General features: G+C 45.1%; 1 protein-coding gene across 12 annotated transcripts in view; it reads left to right on the forward strand.

Moving 5' to 3' along the window:
* The window catches only part of macf1a (microtubule actin crosslinking factor 1a), a 182,610-nt gene that overhangs the window by 14,415 nt on the left and 141,489 nt on the right, over positions 1-26,706 (forward strand). For 2 of the 12 annotated variants that reach the window (XM_076011912.1, XM_076011914.1), the window contains exon 1: positions 133-1,022. The exons of 9 other annotated variants lie outside the window; for them this stretch is intronic. In XM_076011912.1, the coding sequence (XP_075868027.1) occupies positions 929-1,022 (94 nt within the window). In that variant the 5' untranslated portion in view covers positions 133-928. Of the gene's footprint in view, positions 1-132; positions 1,023-26,706 lie in introns of those variants that run through there. One more of the 12 variants, XM_076011918.1, reaches the window with a different exon arrangement.

Raw genomic sequence — 26,706 nt, forward strand, 5'->3', positions numbered from 1 at the left:
TACCACCAGGGGGCGCTCTAAACTCACTATCACACCAGCAGCCCAACAAGCTAGTTTCATGCTAGCCGTTCCCCACCGGTCCTGAAATTCCTGCGGCGGTGCTTCCTGGCATGGCCGGCAGAGAGGGATGGAAGACAGTCGGAAGAGTCGAGAAACCTGAGCGGACGCGAGAGGGAGAGAGAGAAAAGCAGCCCCACACGCACATTCAGACAGAAGCAGAAACCACAAAGCCTCGGCTAGAAGCGGCCATTACAGCTGGGGAAGCACGCTGGGAGCTCCGGCGGCTCGCCACGGACACAGCCTGGAATAGGAAGCCTGATTCCGGATACTCAGTCGCCTGGAGCCTCCTCCGGTTTGAGGACGGAAACGGTCTCACCGCCCCCCCACCTCCTTTTTCAGACTCTCATCTGTGGTGTGGGTGTGTGAGTGTGGGTCCTCTGCGCGCATAGTGACACATAACGCAGCAGACGCCGGTTGGGAGCCGATATCGAAGGAGGCACCGGACGGGGGGATATAGCACACCGAGCGATGCGATTGTGGGCTGCGGCACACACGCGTACAGCGCCGGCGATAATGGACAGATAGCGTTTATGTAACCGTCTCTCAGGTAGATATACACGTCTTTGGCGTCATTTGCCAATTCCGCGCTCACTCCGAAGGTTTTTTTTTTTTTTTTTTCCCGGCCGTGTCTTGAGTAGCCCCCGGGGATTATCTAACCCTGCTCGGAAGCGAGCTACCGGGCTGCCAGTGTCCGCCAAATGCATCCCTAGTTCCGCAAAGGCGGCGGCAGCGGCGGTGGATTGTACTGCCAAGCGGGGAGAAGGATCCAGAGCTGTGGCTTGACGCGCCGCGGCACACCGGGTCACTGCGGTAGTCTGCAGGCCGACCCCCCCCCCTCTCGACTCGCCAGCCGGCTTGCGGAGGCACCATGGCCGGCTTCGTACCGGGTCTGCTGCCGACAAACCACTCGCAGGAGAAGGAATATGCCCAGGCGTACGAAGATGTGCTCGAGCGATACAAAGGTAAACTGAATACTCCGTTAAACATTTTACCCCTCCAGTTGGATTTTATACAAGTAAAGGAACAGGAAAGTACCCATGGCCAAGTCCAGGCCAAAAAACAAAAACAAATAGACACGAGTTAAGGTGATGTAAGTTTGTGTTGTCCGTTTTTGGACACATTTATATATTCATTTTGGGAATATTGTAATAGAATATTATAGACATTTTCATTTTAAAGACGTTTGGAATGTAGTTTGATCAGATGAAACGGTGATCCAAGTGGGCATGTTTTTGTTTTTTTCTTTTTTTAAATGATACTGAGTTGATCTTGTGAATAACCTGAAGCTTGGCCACGGTTGTAACACACTGCATGCACTGACCCTTGCAATCAGCCTTTGACATCAGAGGAAGTATCATGACCAACGTCAGGGAATTTTTTCCCCCTCAGACTTCCTCACGCGGGGCCTTGTGTTTTCTGTTTATCCTGTAAACACAACAGCTGCCGCCTTGCGACCAAGTGGAAAGGCAGTCTGATGAGGTCTTTGTAAAAACAGAAAGCAAACCAGAGTCTTGGGTTGTGTGGCTGCAGCAGGTTTCCACATCTCTCTTATTGTTACTACCCCCCTCCGTTCCCGCAGCAGTAGCCTAACCACAAGCGCTGAGATGTTGTGTTTTATAATCCCAGAGACTGGGGAGCTTTAAAAATGAATGGCTCCCCTGAAATTGACTGTAAGGTGGGGGGTGGTTGCGTGTGTGTGTGTGTGTGTGTGTGTGTGTGTGTGTGTGTGTGTGTGTGTGTGTGTGTGTGTGTGTGTGTGTGTGTGTGTGAGACAGAGAGAGAGAGACGGGGGGGAGAGAGAGACAGAGAGGATGGCGAGGGCCTGCTGACAGCCAATAGAGTCGGGTCACATCTGTGATGCTGGCGCTGATGAAAAGGAGGCAGGCTTTTAATTATTGATAATGAAACTCAAGTCCTTGGGCTTTGGAATCTGGCTTGTGCATGTTGCCGGCGAATGTTTTTGTGTAGCAGACAGGTGGTCAATACGACTTGGGGGGTGGGGGTACTAGGCTGATAATTGTCAGACGTCAAGTATGATAAGTGAAATACACCCATGTGTTAGCAGCAGCAGAAGATGCAGCGGCTCCTCGAGTGGCAGTTTCAGTAGCAGTTTGCTACAGTAGCAGTCTCCTCTCTGACGCTCAGCTCTTGTGATTCGCCGCCCCTGGAATAAGCTTTCTACTGAACCCAAGTGAATACACGTGGCTCTTAACAGAATCTGGCTAAAAATACACAGACACACAGTCTTTTGAGCGTCTCTGGAGTGAGGGTGAATCGCCTGAATGTGACATAATACGTCTAGAGCCTGTTATTGTTGTTTTTGTTTGTAATGGTAATATAGAAGGTGACTGCAAGGGAAAAGATGTCTTGAACACACTCGAAATGTTAGAAAAGATTTCACCTGGTTTTTAGGATGGATGGATGGATAGATAGATAGATAGATACTTTATTCACTACATAATAAAAACCACCATAAAGTAGATAAATAGTAAATGATTAGATAAATACGTTTAAAACAAACTATCAGTGTAATAAAGTACAAATTAGCAAACAGAAATTTCCCCCGTAAGAAAAACTGACTTTGTGCAACAGAATAAAGGTGTGGAATCAGTCTCTCCTCACAGAGGAATCCGAAGGCAGGCAGCGTTGGATTCTTCTCTGCCGTTGGCTGCCACAACATTTTGACAAACTCAAAAAGTGGTCATTATCCAAGGCCTGTTATCTTTTGAAAACCAAACTTCAGCGACAGGGACTGTTATTAAACAGGTGCAAGTGGTTGTTTTTGCCAACACTTCAGCTGAAATGGTCTTAGATTCTGCACGTAATTCCTTCGTCCCTTTCGTCAGACCGTCAGAACAGGAAGACTTGTTGGGTTTTTTCGAACGTGTAAGGCTTCCTGTTGTAGTAACACAGCATTCAGCAGGATCCACAACAAGAGGACTGTTTTGGTGTCATAGTCTCACAGGCATTATTCAGCCACTGCTACTTTTCTCTCATCCTTTGGTCGTCTGGGTCTGAGCGCTTTTACATATGTTTGCTTCGGTGCCATTAAGTTTCCACACTTGGTCAGCTGTGTGTGAGTCACTTGTAGCGGTTGCTGGAAGGAGCACAATAATAAGAAATGTGAACTTGGGGGCTTTGCTTGCAGCGTCACTTGACTGAAACTGGAGTGGAGTGGACATCTGATCCTGTCTAAATCATTCACCAGCGTGTGTGTGTGTGTGTGTGTGTGTGTGTGTGTGTGTGTGTGTGTGTGTGTGTGTGTGTGTGTGTGTGTGTGTGTGTGTGTGTGTGTGTGTGTGTGTGTGTGTGTGTGTGTGTGTGTGAAAAGAACTGGACATCTAAAGCCTAAAGCAACTGCAGCAGGGTCGTATATTGGAAAAACACCAAGACTGAACTCAAATAACGTAGAAGATGAGTCAGTGGAAAAGTGGAGGGTTTTTAGGACTGACTGACTGACTGACACATTCAAATGATCATTTACCTGAGTTGATCTTGATACAATTTAGGATTTTTTGCTGTTTTTGCTCACTAATCTTTACTGTATATGGGAAATTGCAGCTACATGTTGTGTATTTACATGTGCTAAACCGCCCAGTTCTGAAAATCAGCCTTTTGTGACGTCGCGAAGCTCGTTGACGCGTTACTGACACCTCTGCGGGCTTGTGACATCCCCACCATGTGTTCTTGCTGCCTTTAGGAGAGGATCATTTTTTATCCTCTTCCAAAACATGTAGAGCAAAGCATCAGGTTCGCAGGGAGATAAATCTGATGTTTGCTAGAGAGCTGCTGAGTTTTTTTTTTATTTTTGTTTGTTGGATCATTAAGTGGGCGAGGCTGTTCTACTGGAATTGTTTGTATAAAATTGGCACAATATGGGACCTTCACATGGAAACTGATACACAAACTTCATGACGTGACAATTCCTCTTTTTAGAGCCGAGTTTATAACAGGAAACCCGAATACGAAACCGAACAATTGGACCTCCATGTGGACGAGCAGCTCAGGAAACCTCGTGCCACGAGTTGACGATTTTCAAATATAGATGGTAGAGACAAAGAGAGAGACAGAAGTTGCTTCTCCATTACCCCTAGAATTGTGCAAAACCTAAATATTGCAATAAAAATCTGCTAATGGAAATGCCTCAACTTGGAAAAACCTCAATAATTTGGCTAAAAGGGTTTTGATTCTCTCATGAGGAGGTTTTCCAGATTTATCGATATCGAGGTACATCGCAAAAGTGTCATGGAAACTCGCTTCCATGACACGTGACCAGTTCACTTCAAGTGAAAATTGCGCATTATGTTTGGACGGAGGAGGAGACGGAATAATTTTTTTTACATGTAATCAAAGAGGAAAATATAACAGCCCTTTCTTGACAAAAAACGTAAACAAACAAAAGGTAACGTAATTCTCATCTGGCGGGACGAGATTTCACGAGAATTAAGACTTATGCGCTTCACACCATTGAATGGAAACGAAGCAATATGCACATTTCAGGCTTGTGATGACAATGACCCCCTTTAGTTCTGTGTTTGTGCATTTGCACTCGGCGCTGTGATACTTGACGCCACGTGGACCATAGAGACGCCGTAAAAATGCTGAGGGTTCACATCCTCGTGAGTCCTCTCAAAGCGGATCTGCTGCCGTCCGCTCCGCCATGCCTCCTGCCTGTGTGTCTCAGCGGCGACTAATTGAACTCCATCAGGAAATAAAATCAGACATTCTGAGTGGAGATGTTAAGTGGGCCTTTCACTGCTGGATGAACGGTGCGGTGGAGGATGAAGATGTAGAGATTGAACGAGGTTTTCTGCTGACGTGCGGGGCGACACAAGACGGTGCGACGTCGCCGATAATCAGCGAGGAGCCGAGGATGAAAATGAAGCAGAGGCCGGCAGACGCGCAGGCTCTCGGATCATTACAGCTGGATTTTTCCACATGGCCTAGTTTTCCCATTTCCAGCTCCCTCGGTTCCCGCTCCTCTCTCAGGGCAGATCTCTGCCTGCAGACCTTCTCTTCCTTCTCCTCCTCCCCCTTCTCCTCTTCCAAGTCCTCCTGACGCAGCTCCGTCGCTTTGGTTCAACCTTGATCTGTAGATTTTCTCATCTGCAGGTGTTTCACTGTCCCGGCATAAACTGTGAACCTTCACCGTGATATTCTCTATGATTTTTTTTAATTGAAGTGCTGGAATGAAACAATTTTAATCAGATGAATATTGCTTTGTTCTTTTTCTCCAAATTGAAACTCATTTAACACTCACCCTGAGCATGAAATTGGTGACATTTCAGTTTTGAATGAATTGTCCCTCAATTGACTTAAAAATAATAATAATAAAAAATAATATTCCAATCTCTGCAAGCACAGCAGTAGGATTCACCCTTCCTTATCTGTCATGGTCCATTCTCCCTGCTAAGGGTTGATTCCATTTCCCCCTTCACACACTCTCAGTATCTCCACCCTTCCACTCTTTCCCCTTTCCCCCTCTTCCACGACTCCTCCCCCTCACTTCCCCGCCGCTTCCTGTTTGGCCGCATTCTCCCGCTGCACCTTCACTGTGTCGGCAGGAAAAGGGGCACACGCCGTCGGAGCGACGCTGCAGCCGAAATGCTGAGCGAGCTCCAACGTGTGCGGCTCGGCAGAGAGAAAGGAAGGAAGTGGAAAGCCTGCAGGGCAGTCGGACGCATCCTTCATCTGCTGGAGGACTTTTTGACCCTCCGCCGACGTGTTTGTCTCGTTAGCGAGCTCTATTTGAGAGCAACAGTTCAGCTATATGATTAGCTACAACCAGAAGCCACTTAGCAAATAAGGTGTTAGGATATAGGAGGAAATACATTTTTCTCAAAGGCTGGATCAGTTTTGGCCACTTGCATTTCCCTTTTATACTATAAAATAGTTATAATCTGCCTCTGGCCTTTTTATTTTTATGCATTAATCTTCCCCCTACTGGTGCCCATTAGCCCCGAGCCCCCCACCCCTTTTTTTTTTTTTTGCTGTTTGAACCCTCCGCAGCCCTCGCGGCTCTTACATAACCGGCACCCAGCTGATTTTTAGAAAAATAATCAATGAGCTTCATTGTGTGTGTGTGTGTGTTTGACGAGAAAACATTGACTTGAATACTCATGCAAGGCAGCAGCCAGTGAGTGTGAAATATTTGCCTTAGCGTGTGTAAATGTACGTGTGTGCGCACAGTGGCCGTCTCTCTCCCTCCAGCAGAGCCTGAGAGTGTCCACGGCTGACTGTAGCCAAATGCTTTTACAACATTGCGCCAGTGTCTGTGGCAACTACTGGAGTTTTTTTTTCGTTCTCTTAATGATAGCGATAATGTTTGTCCTATCTCCCGAGGCGTGTGTCTTTCAGAGAGAGAGAGAGAGAGAGCGATAGAGAGAGAGACAGAGATTTATTTAAAGTATAAGAAAAGTGGGTCATGATCATCACGAGAGGTGTGTGTGTGTGTGTGTGTGTGTGTGTGTGTGTGTGTGTGTGTGTGTGTGTGTGTGTGTGTGTGTGGAAGCACACATGGGTCTCCATGATATTTGGAGCCTTGCCATGACTTGAATCAATAATAATGTTTCATGAGGAAATGGGGGCAGGAGCACACTGACCCCTACACACACACACACACACACACACACACACACACACACACACACGCACACCCCTGCATCTCTCAAACTTTACTTTGTCCTTGATTCATTTTCCATTTCATATTGTTCCTCTGAACACGAACCCCTTCCTGTGACTCAAATCTTGACCACACTGTGCCAAACTCGACCCTTCATCTTGCTTCTTGACTTCATCACTGAGCCTTCACTCTACAATTCATCGTTGAGCCGGTCAGCAGCTGCATTTCCATTACCCCTAGAATTGCGCGAAACCTACATCTAGCAATAAAAAACTGCGAAGGAGAACCTTCACCTAAACTTGGAAAAAAAAAACTTGGAAAGGTTTTTTTTTTCTCGCATTTGCACGTCGTGACCAGGTTACGTGACCAGGTCGTGACCAGGTTACGTCAAGTGAAAATGAGACGTTGCATTTGGACGGAGGAGGAGACGGAATCTTTTCTATAAATAATAAAAGAGAAAAAATATATCAACCATTCTAAACAGCAAACAACATGGAAATGCAGATTTATCGCAAAGTGTTTTGTACCTCCATCCTCCCCAAAGCGAGATTTTAGGAGAATTATGGCTTATGAGGTTCACACCATTCAATGGAAACACCTGCAAATCGCAATTGTACTTTGTTGGAATTTTAGAAATATGGCTTTCATTTTGCGAAACGCAGCTATTCTCTTCAGGTTACTTTTAATGAATTTTTTGAATTAGTCATGTTGCATAAAGATGCCCTCTTGTAATAGCACCTTGCTGAATTTTGTTGCTTGTGTGTGTGTGTGTGTGAAGGTTGTTTAAAACAGCAGAGCCGTTAAGATGAAGTGAGATGGGGCAGAGCTGCTCACTGAATTAATCATGAATGTTGCTCTCTCTAAATGCAGTACACTTGACAGTGGTCAGTCTGCAGAGAGCATTGGACGAATACTGCAGGAAAGGGCGACGCACGCACGCATGCGCGCGTTGTCTAAAGGGCACATCTATCTTCAGGGTGCGCTCCATCCTCTCCCACTCCGTCTCTTCCTGTAATCCCTCTCCCCATCCACACTTTTCATTTTCCTCTCCACAATAAGAATCAATCATTGACCGCATTGACAAAGTCCGGAAGATTCCGTTGCTGCTAATTTGCAGATTAGCTCGCCTCTTCTTCCCCTATACACTGTGAGAATTAGCTGCAGAATCTTGCATCGTTGGTTGAGTTGGTGGTTGGTTGGTTTGGTTCCTTACTTGTTGTTATTTTTTTTTCCTCCTTGCTCGCGGTCGATTCATTGAACCTCCGACTGCTGTCTCGGTTTTTCTCCTTCACGCTCCTGTTCATTTTCCTGCGAGGCTGGTGCAGCATTGCAGGCCCGCGAAGAGTGTCAATGTTCTTCTCCTCCTCTCAATCAATCATCCTGTCACCCCACTGGACCTTACCAGCCTGTCTCTCTCTCTCTCTCTCTCTCTCTCTCTCTCTCTCTCTCTCTCTCTCTCTCTCTCTCTCTGTCTCTCTCTCCCTCTCCTTGTGGGATTGGAGCACAACCCCGAGACTCCAGGATAGCGGCCCATTCATTTCAAGGAAGTTGCTCATCCAGCGCATACTCCGAAAAAGTTTTTCGCGTACGCATTAATGGGCCCAAGGGGCATGCGCAGTTGTGTCACTTCCCATCATGCCTCTGAAACTCACATCATCTATTTGACCAATCAGAACCATCCTGGTGAACGTCACTTACAGACACGTCTGGACGCAGCCAATCAGAACGAGCTGAGACACAGCAGCAGCACGTACCATGCTGTGACGTCACGCTGGGAATAAACTCTTTTCTGCTGATTTTCTGGCCTTTTTTTAAACGACTAACAGATCATAACTTGAAAATCTACAATAGACAGACTTGCTATTAATCAAGTTTTAGGTCAATGTAGTTCTGTCAGCTGTTTTAAAGGTGTTTATGTTTGTATTGTGGTCTATGGGGAAAATGCTTTTTGGGCCTGTGGGACTTTCTTGCTGCAGTACTTCGAGTGACCACTGGGAAAAATCGTTGTGCCAGTCTGGTATCCTGTTTTCATAATACATCCATGGATTGGAGACTACAGGTTTTAGTGTCTGTACTCCATGTGCGACCACATGCTGTGTTTTCTACACAGCTGCAGATCTGGTCTGTTGCAGTTCATGACAGTTGGAAACCCGTAATGTTTTCACTAGTAAAGAATGAAAAGGGATAAAAAAGGAGGTGAACTTGATGGCCTGAGGAGAAATAATGAGCATGAATTCAACCAGACGGTTGGTTTCGATTAGCGAACCATTTAATCTCAACGTGATATCACACACGTCCGAGGCCGGACTAATAACTGTGCGAACGGTCCTCCTCAGCTGAGCGTCCGTGCGCGCCGCCGCTCCTCCTCGCTCTGGTCAGATGAAAGGAGGCGCTGAGTGGCTGCGAGTGTGGACGAGCTGGGTGACTTTTTAATCTGCTCCAATTCCTTCGGCCTGTGACTCTCAGCTGACTGCGCACACTGTAGGACACACACGTGCACGGGCACGCGCGCACGCGCACACACACACACACACACACTCTTGCCACTTTGCAGGTGGTACAGAACTTACAGTAGGCCAGTGGTTCTCAACTGGTGGAGTCTCAAATTTATTCCATCAAAAAGCCCACTTTCTATAAATTCTAGAAAATAAATTATTGACATTATTGAATTGAATTGTGTGTCCTGCAAAATAAACACTTTCTCTATAAATATATACACTACCAGTCAAAAGTTTGGACTCACCTTCTCATGCATTTTTCTTTTTTTTTAATCTTTACAACTTTCTACACTGCAGATAAATACTGAAGACATCAAATATATGAGCAAGATATATATAATTATGCAGCAAAGAAAAACACGCGAAACAACTCTAAATATGCTTTTTATGAACGGTGGCTATTTTGAGGAATTTAAATATAAAACATGTTTGAGATATTTTACACTTTTATTGCTTCCTACGTAATTCCATGTGTGTGTTCATACGTAGTTTTGATGCCTTGAGTGAAAAACTGCAATGTCAGCAGTCACGATAGTGAAAGAAAAGACATTCAATTCATAGGGTGTATCCAAACCTTTGACCGGTAGTGTATATTTTAAAAATTTAAAAAGGCAAATTGCCCACCGCGACCCAATCAAAACAACTCAGTGTCCCACTTTTGGATCCCGAGCCACCAGTTGAGGAACGCTGCAGTCAGGCTGTATAGTTTTAAAACCATTTAAACATAATTAAATGCATGGAAAATTGATCCCCCCCCCCATTCGATCAAGTTACTTCATTATGGGCCCACATCGTAAGTGGCTTTCATGCGTGTCCACTGGTTCATACGTGTGTGTGGCCGGCCGCTGTGCGAAACAGTGTGAGGGTAATCCAGTCCATCCTGGCAGGACAGGACACAGACAGCAACAACCCCCGCATCACCGGCCGGGCCCTAATCCCATTCATCCACTTGACCACGCCGACACCAGGGAACCCGTCCAACACCCCCCCCCGATCACCTGATCACAGTGCACTGGTCTGTTCGGCTGAATCTCGAAGGAGGTGGATTGTACCACCACGGCTGCTTCCACAGGGGGAGTTTTATTGATGACAACCAGCACAGGAGTGACGCTAAGTGAGGGAGCGTCACCGCGTCACCGTTCCTGTCAAAGTGTCTTTAGATGTGAGATGTCGCCACGCCGCAGGTGCACATCATCTCATCATGTAAAGTCGCTGTTCTGATCTCTAGACAATTACCCCCATCAGGTTACACTCCATTAAATTCTGTTCTACTCGATCTTTTTTTTTTTTTTTTTTTAACTGCAGGCCTTTTAAAATCCAACAATCCCTCCTTAAGCCTCTTGCCTTTTTGTGTCAGCTGCACTGTCTTCTTCCTCCTCCTCCTCCTCCTCCTCCTCCCACCGCCTCAAAGAACATCAGGGCCTTTCATTGGTGGTTAATAACGTGAGGAAAATCACAATTTGTTTTGATTTGATAAGAAGCTATACTTAAGGCATTTATTTAAAAAAGGTCATTGAAAGGTCTTCAGATGAATTTAAAACTCGTACTAAAAAAAAAATCGTAAAAGAAAATGTACATGTCCCTGTTGTGAGAAGTGCCCTAAAATGCCCTCACAGTCACAATAGACAGTGTTGCCTGGAATAACCTGTTTCTCTCTTTTCACTCTGTAACACGTTGGTATACTATTCAAGGTGCTAACATCCTGTTTGTTCTTTCCTGTGACGGAAAGGAGTAGTGATATGTATTATTATTATTATTATTATTATTATTATTATTATTATTATTATTATTATTATTATTATTATTATATATAATTAGTTAATTATTTATTAGCTATTCATCTATGTATTTAAAATTTTGATGTGAAATGTAAGACAAAAAAATAATGTCACAAAAATTGATTCTACTACTACTGAACTCATACAGTTTATTGGCATTGATTTCAAGAACACTGATATCAGAGAGCTCTTGAAGGACATTCATACAGTCTAGCTTCATATCAAAAGGATGGATTGATTTTTCTTTGTGTTTGCGTGTGTGTGTGCGTGTGTGTGTGCATGTTTATTGTGTGTGTGTGTGTGTGGGAGGGAGAGAGATATACATTAAGCCAGTGTTTGCGTGTGTAAATGCATACATCGCTTTGGCCTGTTATTTAAGTGTGTCAGTGTGTGAGACCTGGCACGTCCCACTCGCTGCGACCTGCTCCATCTGCCAGAGACCCTTTAATCACCCCCACCTCACCCACTGAGCCCTGAGGCTCTCAGAGACTCTTCCCAGAAACACAAACCATGTATTTAAAATCCAGTTTTGATGTCTTTTCTCCTTGATAATATTTGCATTTTGTCAATATGTCTTCTGCATGATTAAAAATATGTGTATTTAGAGAAAAGGGATGATGCAATAGATACAGAGGGGAGGCTGGGGGTGGGGGGGGGTGGGGGCGTTGCCCTCCTCCATGTCAGCGGGATTTCCCGTCTGTCACCCCCTCTTCTGCTAATCCTCATCCGTAGTCCGACGTTCCCTCACTCGGCCTCTGCCACCGTTTTTAATCTAAGCATTTAGTGGGACAATAACATTCCTGGAGGGGGGGGGGGTAGTGGGGGTCGGATGAATGGATCGATGTTAGGGCGGAGGCAAGGAGGGGTGATGGCGACCAGCTCTCCTCTCGGAGGTGTGAAGTGGGATGCAGCGCAGGCGGGGGATGGGAGAGGCGGAGGAGGAGGAGGAGGAGGAGGAGGAGGAGGAGGAGGGAGATGGAATCAGGGCAGATGTGGATATTAACACATCATCTTACACCCGGTGCACTGTAGTGCTTTGCTTGCCAGCACTTGCAGGTGCTGTTCAATTATTTATATATATATTTTTATGCGGAGACTTTCCAAGTAATTTGTGACCATTTGAAAGCATTCAGAAACCACCGGTCTCCAAAGAGGCACAGTCATTTTGCGAAGCTGCAGGCGAGACAAAAGCAGCTGCCAGCTTTGGCAGGAAGAAGCAGTTTTGATTTTTCTCCTGCTCCTTCGTGATTCGCCGATAGGATCTTGTCCGCTTGTTCGTGAAGCCCCCCCCCGTGTCATAAAGGGCAGTCGGTGGGAGCCAGAAGTGTTTGTTCCGCAACGAGGAAACAACTTTGTACCGCTGACAGACTGCCGGTTTCTTCTACCCTCCTGAGAAGACGAGTGTTATCACAACAAGCTTAAGGCACCCTGGCAGCACGCTTGTGTGTGTGTTTGTATGTGTGTGTGTGTGTGTTTGTGCGTGTGTGTGTGTGTGTTTGTGCTGGAGGAGCCACTTTGTCTGACTGGAGCACACAATCAGGGCACCACATCTCCTCTGACGGACACGAACTTTGATACGCACCCTCATCGTAACACAAATTCGCTCTTATGCAAGTTCCCCCCTTCAACTCGTTCCCGAAAAGGAGCGACTCTGTCTGAGCGTTGGGGGAAGAAAAAAAAAATATTCCTGTGTTTGTCCTGCCAGTCGTGACGCAGCACCGCGGAGTGAGAGTCAGGCTGCGGGACATTCCTGAAATAGCAGGCACGGAGGAGGGAGGAAGTGGGGATTATTATTTAAAGAAGCAAAATAAAAGACTGCAACGGTGGAGAAATGCTGTGTGTGTGTGTGTGTGTGCGTGTGCGTGTGCGTGTGCGTGTGTGTGTGTGTGTGTGTGTGTGTGTGTGTGTGTGTGTGTGTGTGTGTGTGTGTGTGTGTGTGTGTGTGTGTGTGTGCGCGCGCCAGAAAAGGCTTACAAGGACTTGAAGTGATGACACAAGCTGCGTTTCTATTCCGGTTTTTCGCAAAATAAAAGCGATATTTCTAAAATTCCGACAAAGTACATTTGCGATTTGAAGGTGTTTCCATTGAATGGTGTGAGGAGCGTGAGGCTTAATTCCCCTTAAAGCTCGTCCAGTGGGACCCCACTTTGTGGAGGATGGATTCCGTCTTCCGAGGATGGTCCATTTTCACTTCAAGTGAACACTTTTGCGATATACCTCTCTTTCGATAGGTCTAAGAACCACCCCATGAGAGCATTAAAAAACCTTTTAGCGATATTTGAGAGGTTTTTCCAAGGTCAGGTGTTTCAATTACCGGAATTTTTATTGCGATATTTAGGTTTTGTGCAATTCTAGGGGTAATGGAAATGTGCCATCAGTTCCAACGGTTTTTCACACTTTCTATATATGAAGTCAATGTAGAAGTATAGAAATATCGGCCTGCATGCAAACAGGCCGCTCTTTGTGAGCTATTGCATTAGCAGCTGTTTGACCCAGAACTCCAGGTCTGGTTCTCATTTGGCTCCGGTGCTCCGCTCAGCATTCCCGCTCTGCTCTCTGGCCAGAGCCTGCCATGGCTCTCCACATTCATTCTTTTTATGTCCAGAGCTGAAATATATGGTTTCAAAATTGTTTAAATTTGACAAACTAATGTTGGTCTTGTAGCTCCTCCCAGACTGCGTGTAAACTGCAGACTGTGAGTCATCCCACATGAAGCTATTCTAGAGCTTGATTTTTCTTGCGTAATCTTTCTGACCCCCAAATGTTTTAATAACCACACACTGCAAAAATCCAACACTTCCTTCATCGTTCACACGATATTCTGCATCCTACAGTCGTCCTTACAGACTCCCCCCGCACTTTCTTCACCAGCCCTCCTCCTTGTTGTATTCACACGCACAAACATCTGTCTCATACGCTCAAACTTTGACCCACTTTGACTCCCACTGCTGTTCTTTCATAATAGCGATGCGGCCCGGAAGCCGACTTGCAGCGTCCCCGTCACTCAGCAGCCAACTTGGCCACAAAACTGCTGACTCGGCTGTTTACTGCTCAAAGATTTGATTCTAATGGGGACTGTCGTTCTCTCAGTCTTCAATATTGAGGGCTAAATGAGCAATGGCAAGCATCAAACCGCATCATTCAGTTTGCACACTATTAAATTGACTCCAGCAGCCTTATTTGGGGAGGTCTGCAAGATCCATTTATTTTGTGGCTGCAGTATTCTTTAACGCTCCCATATTCAACACTGAGCTTTGCAGGCAAATAAAACGATTGTATAGAATCAACACATAACTTCCATTTATTGACATATCAAAGCTTTTTTTTGCATTTAGATTTCAACTACGAAGAGATCCTGGATGATTAAAAGATGTGAAACTAGATAATGCTGTAGTGTTGACGTTCCTTTGTCATTTTGTTCCAAGTGCCCTTTATTCTTAAGCTGTTTGCTGGTCAGGAACCAGATGGCAGTCACCTACGGCCTTCAGAGTCCACGTACTCTTAAGACAATGCCATGAATATTGAATGAGCAGCAGGAAGCACACACTGTACCCTCATTTTGCAGGCGTCCCGTGCGCACATTCTCCAAAATCAGGTCATGGCACGGCTGAATGTGTTGGACGCTGCAACCTTTATCCAGCCAGAGATGCTGCTCACGTGTGTTTCGGTGTCAGCGGGGCAGCTGACAGTTAAAGGAATTACAGGTTATTTTCGCCGCCGGTTTCCCTTCTCAGAAGGAAAGTCAAAGCAGCACTGCTGCAGCCTTTCCGTTCTGCAGCTACTGGATAAATGTTTATTTGCATTTCTCTGATGTTTTATCAGATTTAACATGTCTGCTTTTGTAGAGCACATACCGTAGCAGTGTTGCTCACCGCTCACTCTCCTTTCAATGCTTTTTGTTGACAGTAGCTGCGTTTCCATGACCCCTAGAATGGCGCGAAACCTAAATGTCGCAATAAAAAACTGGTAATGAAAACACCTAAACTTCGACGAAAAAACGAAAAACTTTGCAAGTATCACTAAAAGGTTTTGACGCTCTCATGAGGGGATTTCTCAGATGTATCGATATTGCAAAAGTATCATGGGAAGACATTTTTTGCATTTACACGTCAGCAGACGTGACTTACAGGGTCACGTGACCAGTTCACTTCAAGTGAAAATGGCGCGTTATGTTTGGACGGAGGAGGAGACGGAACATTTTTCACTAGTAATCAAAGAGAAAAAGGAAAACATACATTCTTGACAGCAACCATATGTAAACAAGCAAAAGCTAACGGAATTCTCGTAAAATCTCGCGGAATGAGATTTTTCGAGAATTGCGGCTTATGTGCTTTGGGCCATTCAATGGAAACGCCTGCAAATCGCAATTGTACTTTATTGGAATTTTCTAAATATGGCCTTTATTTTGTGAAAAACTGTCATGGAAACACAGCTAGAGAGTGAGACACACACTCACAGCTTTGGACAAGAACCTTGCAGATAAGTTTGGTTTTGTTCTTTGTTGTTGTTTAGTGTGAAAAACCTTTTCTTTTGCAACACTGCAAAAACAAAACGAAAGTCTTTAATGTTTTTCCTGTGCATGGCAGTTAGAGCACCACTCTCTGCCCTGCAGCCCGGGGGCAGGTCAGAGTGTCAACAGTGTTTGTGTTTGTCTCGCTTGAAACTGGAGTTGCACCCTTGAGTGGCGAGAGGGGAGTGCAGTCAAAACTAAAGTGTCCTCGGGGAGCGTTTTCCTTGAGCTTCACCGTTGATCTCTGTCTGTTTGCACGACATGTACAGAGAAATAACTATAATGATATTACATTAACATAGTCAGGCACTTTCCACCGGTGACATACAAGCGGCGTTGTCAATTTCCTTTAGGGATATTGCCGAGAACACATTCAAGCTGCTTTTTCATCTTGTAAATCAAATGAAATTGAAGAAACGGTCAGTGTTAAGTGTCCTGCGACAGGAAAGAGCAGCCAGCTAGAGGCCACATGTCTGCATGAGCGTCAGCGGCCGGTAAAGGTTGCCGCTTGAACACACGCTGCTGTGTCGAGGTTTATTCCGGGAGAAATACTCACAGGCTCTATTTTTGCCGCGGGGAAAAAAAGAAAAAGTTGTTTGTTCTTGATCAGTGCCGCCCTTCCTTTTCCCTGCCTGCTCTACCAAAGGCCTGGACTAAAGCCCAGATGCATTATGGGATAGGGAGGGATACTCGCAACCTCTGACGAGCAGAGCTAACGAGAGCTTAATGGGGCAAAGTTTTGTTGTCGTTTCGAGATTTGGTAAATCTCTAATGAAGCCAATTACTTAATTCATCCGCTGAGCTACAGACCATTAATATCACGTCGGAGGACTTTTATGGTGCCTTTTATAGATTTTATTGCCCTCAGATCAGGCTCAAATAACAAATCCAAGACTCCTGTTTTAGGTTAAGCAACCCCTGATTTATGATCGTGAAAGCAGTGGCCTAACAGTGCGGCTTCATGGCTACGCTGCTGCAATCACTCATTTTTACCAGGACTGCCATTTAACATCAGTAGATGCTGTGGTTTCGCTTGTAACAGTTCCTACTTTTCGATGAATGCACCATGAGAAGGTCAAAGGTCACCCATGGCTTTAGAACTGAGGTTGAGTGAAGAACAGGCTCAAGATCCTCTTTAGTAGCTTCAGCTTTTGCTGTTTTTATTTGAGTTTCTCTCGCTATGTATAAGTTTATATGCTGTTTTTCACTCCAAACTACAATGTCTCTCGATCCATGTTTACGCTTGAATGTTGTCGGGTGGCTGCGGAGTCATGGATCTGCGTGCCCTTTGCCTCCTGCTGGCTGGCAACACAATGTTGCTGCTCTACTGAACTCCTGCAGGCCTCGGGGATGATTAAGCATTCCAGCTCTCGGCTTGTCGGCCCCGTTTGGACCCGAGAAATTGGTCGGGGGGCAATACGTGCACAATGTTGAATATGCCCCGTAGCTCCTCCAGAGACCCAGTTCTGCCAGTGCACTTTACACTGGTGCATTCGCTGCAGCTATCTGCACTGCAGCAGGGATTCCCCCCCCTCCCTCTGGTTCTCAGGATGGTTCTGACTATGCTGGATGCCCTCTAAGCCCTGTGGAGTGGGGAGTGGGTGTGAGCGGAGCGAGATCACAGCACTGCACCAGGCCATTTCCCCTTTCACTTTGTTCACATCAATGAGAGCCGGGGCAAAAAAAAAAAAGAACGGGCGAGAGAGGAAAATGAGGAGGAGGGGAGGTGAGTGCAACAAAGGCCAAGAGAAAGGAGCAGAGAGGAAGAGGAGGAGGAGAGCACAGAGCGGCGCCGTTTGTCCGAGGCCACTGAATGAAATCTTTATCTTCGGCAAAGTGGAAGCAGGCGACTTCTGCCTTCTCTCATTTGTTCAGTCACTTTCTCGAACCCAAGCTCCTCTTCTGCGCACCTTTTATCATGATCTCTCCTCCCTCTGCTCGACTCCTGTCTCACCCTGTTCCTGTATCCTCCCTCCTCTCCACTGTGTAGTCAGCCCCCTAGTGGTGGACAGGGAACTGTGTCTACCACACACACACACACACACACACACACACACACACACACACACACACACACTTGTTGGATTTTCTTGACGCTTTGCTGCTGGAACAACAGGAGTGCGGTGTCTCTGTAAGTGCAAGTTGGAGGCGACAGTCAGGGAAAGGAAGAAAAATGATAGCTCTTATATGTCTTATATGTTATTCGCATTAACAGGCCTACATTCTTCCTTGCAGTCTCACAGGATTTAGTGTCCAAATAGCTCTTTCTCCAGAGAACAGCCTCGGGTGGGAACACTCGCTTTCAGCTTCCTGCAGAAATTGATGACAAACTGATTCCACATGTTGGGACGGGGACACGAACGAGGCGACAACAGGCTGTTGAACTGTTGTCACTGGTCTGTGAAAGGCATCAGTGAGGTACCATCATTAGTGACTGATTTCTAAAACTGCTTTCGGAGTTACTTGTAAAGGGACACTCTGAAAAGAAAGCAAAAGAAGTCAAGTATTGACTTTTTTTTTTTTTTTTTTTTTAATTCCTGACAGGGTAGAGACATACGGAGAAATTAAAAGTGTTAAAGTGGAATTTATATGACAACATAGTCAGTGAATTTCCACAGAGCGAAAAAGTGTCTCTAAAGTATTTTTTCGCTTTTGTGTCGAATTTTGCAGAGGCAAAAAGGCGAACGGCTGGACCTAATTACTAATTACTAGACAACGGGGCTTGGTCTCATTTATTCCTCAAACAGAATATAGCCTATTAGCCTTATATTAATGCCTCACCTCAGACATGTAGCTAACCGCTGTTCTGGATCAATCGGCTCTCGGTTCTTTGTTCTCTCCCTCTGCAAACGTGGAGCCAGTTGACGGAGCAGTCCTTCAAATTGTCAGACGGATATTCTGAAGTGGCGAAATTTCACTGGCTAAAATTTTGGGCGAATTTTATACGCATATTCGCCTCGCGCTAGGTGTGTACAGAAAAAAAATTGCATTTTTGCGTTGTTTATTTTGCGTCGCATCGCCTATTGCCCGGTGTGTAAGGACCTTTACTTGATACGGATGAAACCTACTGCATTCATATTATGATGCTATGAAAATCTATTCCCAGGTTCTTGAGTAGGTGCTGCCTGTTGACTAAGTACCCTTTCACCCTGTACCAAGCCTGTCAGAATGCCACATTTACATGCAAGTGAGGAAAAGTCTCCAGAATCCATCACTGTTAATCTCTCATTATAGGCTGGCGAAGCCGCGCACTGTTTGCGGAGGCCACCTTCCTCTCCCTGTGCTCCGCCGCTAAATAGACCCTCACCCTGTGGGAAACCCCCAGGGTCCCACTTCACCCGACCCTTGGCACGAAGGGCTCGCCCTCAATCAAGAGTCGCTTCAGCAGGGTTGCATAACACGCACTTCCTCGCCCCCGAACCTGGGAAAAGAACGTTCTGTCATCTGTCCGCGTGGATGAGATCCATAAACACACATCTGATCAATTGCTCTGTTTGTGCAAATGAAAGAGCATCGGCCTCAAATAACATGTACTGCACACACGGCTACCAGTGTTGCGCATTCGAAAGCAGATTACGGTTCTCCTGATTTTCATTTTCAGAAATTTCTGCGTGGTGCAACTTTCAGTCATCAGTTCTGGAACGATGTTTTGATCATCCGGCCTGATGTGATTTTCTGCTGGGGTTTTGGCGGGGAGGTGACGTGAGGGGAAGCATTTGTGGAAGGAGTGCCGTTGCTGATGGAAGTCACTAGTGACACAGAAGAATCTTGCCCGAGCAGGGACTATTCAGCCTAATGGTTTTAACCTGTTATGTCGGTCGAAACCCGTAATTCTGTTTAGCAAATGAGTGTCATGACAGAGGGACTCTTGTTTAAAAGAGTCTTGAAGAACAAATAAACATTAGGAGGTGAAATCTGTGGAAAGAAGGAGGGAGGGGAAAGCGAGAGGGAAGTTCTGCCGCGGGGAGCAAGCGAGAGGTCCGACAAAGGCCTATTTTAGTAGCGTCCGTCCTGCAGCCCTCCCTTGTTCTGTCTGGGAGTCGAGACAAACCTCGTCCCTCATGACTCGCTTAAAAAAAAAATGTGGCCGCCTCACAGCCGTGCTGACGCAACCGTCCGACATAATGGGTCGGTCTTGCTCGCAGCGGCAGTAGGTTTTTGGCTTCCGGTCGCCTGATGTTGCAGAATAAGAGGGCGATTCACCGTATAAAGTTGCATTACGCGGTGGAATGTGGCTGTGTGACTCCAGAGGCCCCTTCGCTGTCTGCGCCATGCGGAATCGCATTCCTCTCAGCAGCTTAAAAACTTTAACCAGAGCTTTTTAATCCCCCCTGACTGCTCCATATGCAGAGGATGTTTTTTTTTTTCTATTAAGTATTGTAAATCTTGTGTGTAGCGGTAACAAGGATGTGCGAAGGCAGAGCAGACCGATGACTGAAAACTACAATTAACCTCATGTGCCATCAACCTTTGCACTCAATCAAATGGTAGAGCGGAGGTGGTGGATCCCATGAGATGTCATAGAGACTCGAAGGACAGCGTTTGGGAAAGTACGGTGTGTGTGTGTGTGTGTGTGTGAGAAGCATTTACGTTTCGTGTCAAGAAATGAGTAGAGAAAAGGTGAAGGACGGAAAATGCTGCGTTTCCATGACCCCCTAGAATGGCGCAAAACCTAAATCGCAATCGCAATAGAAAACTGGTCATGGAGACGGCCAAACTTGAAAAAACCTCTCAAATATCACTAAAAGGTTTTCATGCTCTCATGAGGAGGTTTTCCAGACGTATCGATGTTGAGGTATATCGCAAAAGTGTCATGGAAACCTTTTTTGCATTTACACGTCACCGGACATTTTTTAAATGACTCAAAGTCAGGCGACTAATTACTTTTAATTACACTCGCATTGCTTTTCTAAATTTAGAATAAACGCTCTGTCTATGCGCCAGAGAGCGACAATTCAACCTCTGTATGTGGAGGGAAACAGAAAAGGACGGTGCTTGAGAAAACCAAGCAAAGCAGCACAAACAAAATAATGAAACGCAGCCATTTGGTGCAAAATTGGTCAGATGTAGTTAAAATTGCAATCATGAATAATTCCACAAGTAACTGTAATTTAATTAAACATTCTTCCCCCCCGGCACTGTAACCAACATCAATCATCTTTATTTTGTGATTAAATTACATAACGACGTTACATGTAACTCGTGACTCCCCAACACTGACCATACTAAGGACATTTGTTTCCTTCTTTATTGACCCTTTACTTCAATAGAAGAAAAAAAAGAAAAAAAATCCTCCTCTATGCTTTAGCCTTTACATTGTGATGACGGAGCAGGTGTGTGGTCAGCCTCCCTAAATCCTCCCTCACACCTGGATGCGAGCCAGTTCCCCGTCACGAACTCGTGACGGAGCGAGACAGCAGACACCGCGACAACGGTGGACGTGAGTGACGGAGGAGGGTCCGGTGGGGCGAATGTGATCCGGACGTCACATGTTGCACCAGTTGTCCCGGCTTCTTGCGGTCCAACTGTCTGTGTTATTCCTTGCCTGGGTTTTCCCCCCCCGCCTGCCGTCGACCAGACCAGATGCTCGGGCCTTCTTGCACTCGAGTTGGATATTTCGCTGGCATCTCAGAGCGCAGGAAGGGACGCATCGGAAATGAATTTTGACGAAACAAAAAAAGGAAAGAGGGCGAGCAGGTGGGCGCTGATAGTAGAGAGCTGCTGTCATTGCTGGAGAATGTGGAGGTTTTTATGCACATACGCATGCACACCCTGTCTTTCATGGCATCCCTCTTTCTTTCTTTCTTTCTTTCTTTCTTTCTTTCTTTCTTTCTTTGATAGGGCAATACATTGACATTAACAGACAGAATGAATAACAAACAACCTAAATGTGTGTGCGTCTGTGTGCATGTGTGTGTGTCAATTAAAAATATAGAAGTTGGAAAATTTTTGTATTGATATACAACAATAATAAGACCCCTGTGTGCTCCGGATTGCATGCGGTTCAACAACTTGTGTGTATTAATATTTAATTAATTAATATTATTTATTTATATATAAATATATTATTATAGTGTGTGTATATATATATGTGTGTGTGTGTGTGTGTGTGTATATATATATATACATATATATATATATATATTTATATATGTATATATATATATATATATATATATATATATATATATATATATATATATATATATATATATATATATGTATGTATGTATGTATGTATGTATATGTGTGTATATATATATGTATATGTGTGTATATATATATGTATATGTATGTGTGTTTATATATATATATACATATATATATATATATATATATATATATATATATATATATATATATATATATATATATATATATATGTATATGTATATATATATGTATATATATATATATATGTATATATATATATACATATATATATATATATATATGTTAATAGGGTGTTCTTTACTGTGGTGTATTAAAAACAAGGTGGGGGTTGTCACGAGCACTAATGATTTATATATTTTCATGTTTCCCCATTGCTTTTCCCTAAATTGGTGTGCAGTGCATTAAAAAAAGGTCAGTCAGGGCAGAATATCATGCGAGTAGAGGGTCGAGGGGGGCTGACGGGCCAACTGGCTGGCACCCCTCTTGTATTCCCCAGCTGTTTGTGGCTATGACGGGGGGGGGGGGCGTGTCGAAGGACCTGCCCGCTGCAGCTGCAAAGTGCATGAGAATGTTGCACATAGCAGGGCGTGGACGGCCCGCATACCTCACACGCAGAGCGTCGGAAAAGGAGAAGTTGGATACACTTATTGTTCCAGTGAAGAGACGGACTGCATTAACGTCCTCGGCTCTGACGGAGGGCGATGCGGTCGCCGTCCGGCGGCCCCTTATTTAGAAGCAGCGACACGATGTTGGCACCTCTCTGCGACTCCTGCGGATGGCAGGCTGGGATCAGGGCTTGAGGTCACCGCTAACCCGATACATTCAAATGTTGCCACCTCCCTCCCCCTCTTTTTTAGCGGCTGACTCACTGTCCCCGGGCATCCCCTACCATATTTGGAGAATCCTCTGCCCTTCCTGGCCATATAAGATTAAACAAAGAAAAAAATATATGACAGAAGTTGTTTGAAGTGTTGCTGGGAATTTAGCTCTACTTCCTGCTGGGTGAACCAGCCTCCGTCTGCCTCCCTTCTTCCTTCCTTTCTCCGCTCCTCTCCTCCTGCTCCTCCTGCTCCTCCTCCTCTATCTCGTCGCCTCTCTCCAGCTGCTGTAGCCGGGCCTTGAACCGAGCGATTTATTAATTTAGTCGTAATGAAATAAGCCCTCAGTTGGGCCGCTGGCTGACAGACTGTGTGCGCACTTAATGGTTTCTCTGGGCTCGCCGACCTTGTTCGGTCCGCCCCCCCCCGCTGTGTGAAGTGACCTCGTCTTTCGTTTTTATCACTTTCTTCCTGCTACTGTGTCTGCTGAGGTCCTCCTTGTCCTTCCTCGGAATTTATTTTACCGCAAAGACCTTCTGATTCACCATTTTTTGGGTCCCTTTTCTTAGGAAAACTTTGGTCCGGCCAAGCGTTTCCAATACGGACGCGCTCCAGTACAGTCAGTCTGTTGTCAGGCCTTGTTACAAATCCTGGAAATGGCCTTTTGTCTGATGTTTGGCAAAACTGAGCAGCAGTCACAAAGGCTGGCTGTGAGAAGTCGACCTCAATGAACGCGACTCAGATTTGCATTGAATTAAAAAAACAACAACACACAATTCAAATTCTTGAAACCTTTTGAAGCTCCTGTGTGGAACTGCTGATCTTAAGACATTGTTGAGCTCTTTGATTGTTTTTAAGTTCCATTGTATAAAAAAATAGATATTCCTTCATTCAATTCTTTTTTTTAATATAAAGTTTTAGTAAGACTTTACTTGAGTTGAGTAAACCATGGCTGTTGGAAAGAGAACCAACACAAGTCTTCCGTTAAAATAGCAGCAGGGAGGATAAAAGGCCAACAGCCATGTTCCCCTCTGCAACGCTCTCTTTTGAAATCCATTCTGGCACCTCATCAATATGAATGTGTGAATGTTAAATAACACTCACACAGTTGGGGAACTCCCAGAGAGTGAGAGAGTCTCCTGAGGCAGTAGACAGCAGTTTAGCCTGTCAGCTAACTGAGCTCCTGGAGGCCAGTGGCAGCAATCCTATCTCTCCCTGTGGAGAGCGCTCACTCAACATTTCATGTGCATTCATTACTATCTCTGTGATGGACGTACATGACTGCGGTGCGAGTAGTAAGTTGATGCAAAATACACGTTTCATTTGCAGGTGAGGTTGTTCTTGAAACACGCTCCCAACGGCAAATTTAAAGTCCCATGTTCCACCGGCGCTCTCTAGCAACATCATTTTAGCTTGACGTTCCAGATTGTGAGTGTTTGCCAAAATCAACTCCAACAGATTTGTCTAAAAACAACGGTCCTGTAAAAATTTCAGCACAGAATGAACACGTCATTGCCAACATGGGAGGGTAGGGGGCACTGAACCTATAAGCACCTTTATCTTCAGCTGGTCCTGTAGTTCTTAGTATTGCCTTACACATTATAGAACACAAACATTTCAATGTTGCATCTTTTTTTCTCCCACTTCGAGACATTTTTGATCGACTGCATCAAAAAATGATGAAGCTAAACAGGACGGCTGTAGTTCAGATTGCATGTGCTCTATTCTTCAAGTCGGCAAGTCTTGTGGGCATCTTTAAACAAATGGCCATTTGTTTATTTTTTTCCTGGAGGTCTGTTGAATTTCATTTAATCCATCGTCTAACTGCTTCTCAGCCGTCAGGGATGAAAAATTAAAATAAAAAAAAAAAAAGGCCGCAACATCTTTTATGCCTTCACGCTGTGTCCTCTCAAACTGACTCGGTGGATGAATTTGCGTGCAGACCGACTTTTATAGCTCAGCATATGAGTGACTATGAGCAACCCACCCCCTAATCCAAATTATGTACGGCATTAAAAAAAAACAACATCTCTGGCAGTTAAAGAGAAGCCTGACAGTCGGGGCTGATTGATGCAACGCGCGAGCAACACACTACGACGCCAGCTGACAGTTGTGGCTGCGAGTTGTCGGCTTTGGAGCGCCTGGGGCGGTGCGGCCCTCTCACCTTCCAACACAAAAAACAGGTGTTACCCCCTCGTTGGTCGCTGTGAGGTCCACGTTTAAGATTTTCTGTTTCACTGCAATTTTTGTCCCGAGGCCTCCCAGGCATTGCAATCATTTTTCTCTGCCCTATTTGTTTGTTTGCCTTGGTCTCTCTCTCTCTCTCTCTCCCTCTCTCTCTCTCTCTCCCTCTTTTATATATCAAATTCTAAATATTGCCTTGTGCTCTGTCTGCTCTCCTTGGTTCCCTCCATCTGTCCATCTGTCGGACAGCGTTGCTTCCTCTCTCCTTCAGTCCTTCTCCGTCCCACGCGGCCGACCGACCCACTCATTCATTCCCTCGCTCCCTGCGCTGCGCGCCATCGACTCTCTTTAAACTCTCCTCGCCCACCCTTTTCTCCGACTCACTGCTACACTGTGTGCGTGTGTGTGTGTTTGAAAGGGAGAGAGATTTCATTTTGACGCTGCCTCTGCGGCCGGTCTGCCTGACGGCATCACACATCGCCGCATTTCACATCATGACGATGCAACACGGGTATAAATTACCATACATTGACTTTCTAATATCGGAGGCAAGAGCTCAGCCACACAAATAAAGCAGCGTCAAACCCATTGTGGCGGGAGTCTGTGTTCTGTTTATGTTTTTGTGGTTTTCACTTTTCCATAAATAGCCTGTTTTTGTCAAATTGGAGTCACTGCGTCGCCCTTTTGTCTGTTGTTCTGCCGTTTTTGCTTCTTACTCACGCTTGAAACATCCAGAGACAGCCAAACACTTGCTGCGTTTCCAATAGAGTTTTTTTTTTTTTTTTTACAAAATAAAAGCGATATTTCTAAAAGTTCGACAAAGTTCGACAAGTTTCCAGTGAATGGTGTGAGGTGCATAAGCCGCAATTCTCGTCAAATCTCGTCCCGCGAGACTCCACTTTGAGGAGGATGGAGGTGCAAAACATTTTGTGGTAAATCTGCATTTCCATGTCGTTTGCTGTCAAGAATGGTTGTTATATTTTTCTCTTTGATGACTTGTAAAAAATATTCCGTCTCCTCCTCTGTCCAAACATAACGCGCCATATTCATTTGAAGTGAATTGGTCACGTGACCCTGTACGTCACGTCTGGTGACGTGTAAATGTGAAAAAAAGTGTTCCCATGACACTTTTGCGATATATACTTATGCGATATATATATATATATATATATATATATATATATATTTGTGAATATATCTATATTGATACGTCTGAAAAACCACCTCATGAGAGTGTCAAAACGTTTTAGCAATATTTGAGAAATTTTTCAAAGTTTAGGCATTTCCATGACCAGTTTTTTACTGCGATATTTAGGTTTTGCACAATTCTAGGGGTAATGGACACACAGCTTCCGTCAGTCAGACAAAAGGTGAGGCTGAGCTGCTTTTGTAATGAGTAACTTGTTACAGCAGTTGGGCTGCAGGTCGCTGACCAGCCGCACACAACGTGTGGCTGCTCATATTTAAGGTCACACGGGTCGGTTCAGCTCAGCATTTATTACAGGACCAATTAAATCAAGTTAGCACACTTTAAAAAAAAAGAACATACCGTGATATGTAGAATCAGCGGAAACATTTTTACTCATGCTGTTAATGTAGCTGACATCAGTTAAAACCCGTCAAAGTTCATTTGTGGTTTCATGGGGGGACATGTTAAGGCCTGCTGTGGATATCTGATGCTCTTCCTGTGTGTGTGTGTGTGTGTGTGTGTGTGTGTAACCCAACCCAGTCTTTTTGGGATTATCCGTGTATATGATTCAGGAAGCACACAAAATGTAAATAATTAAAAGTGCTTTTTAATTTTTCAATACTTGAAACATGCTGGTGGAAACTGGAAGCACTGAAAATGATGCTGACTCATCAAACTGTTAGAATATCTTAAAATACCAGGAGTAGCTGTTCTTTCTTTAGTTATAGTTATTTTATTGTAATCATGTGACGTTTACGCTCAGGCTGAAACCTGAACAGGGGCTTTGCTTTGTTGTTGGCTGTGGGGGAGCGTCATTATCCTCACAATCCGTCTTCACAGTGACGGCCTCCCTTTTGTGTTTACCCGATGTTC

This window comes from Nelusetta ayraudi, unplaced genomic scaffold (assembly GCF_046127955.1).
Source record: "Nelusetta ayraudi isolate G7.1 ecotype Tasmania unplaced genomic scaffold, CSIRO-AGI_Nayr_v1 ptg000135l, whole genome shotgun sequence".
Classification (NCBI taxonomy): domain Eukaryota; kingdom Metazoa; phylum Chordata; class Actinopteri; order Tetraodontiformes; family Monacanthidae; genus Nelusetta; species Nelusetta ayraudi.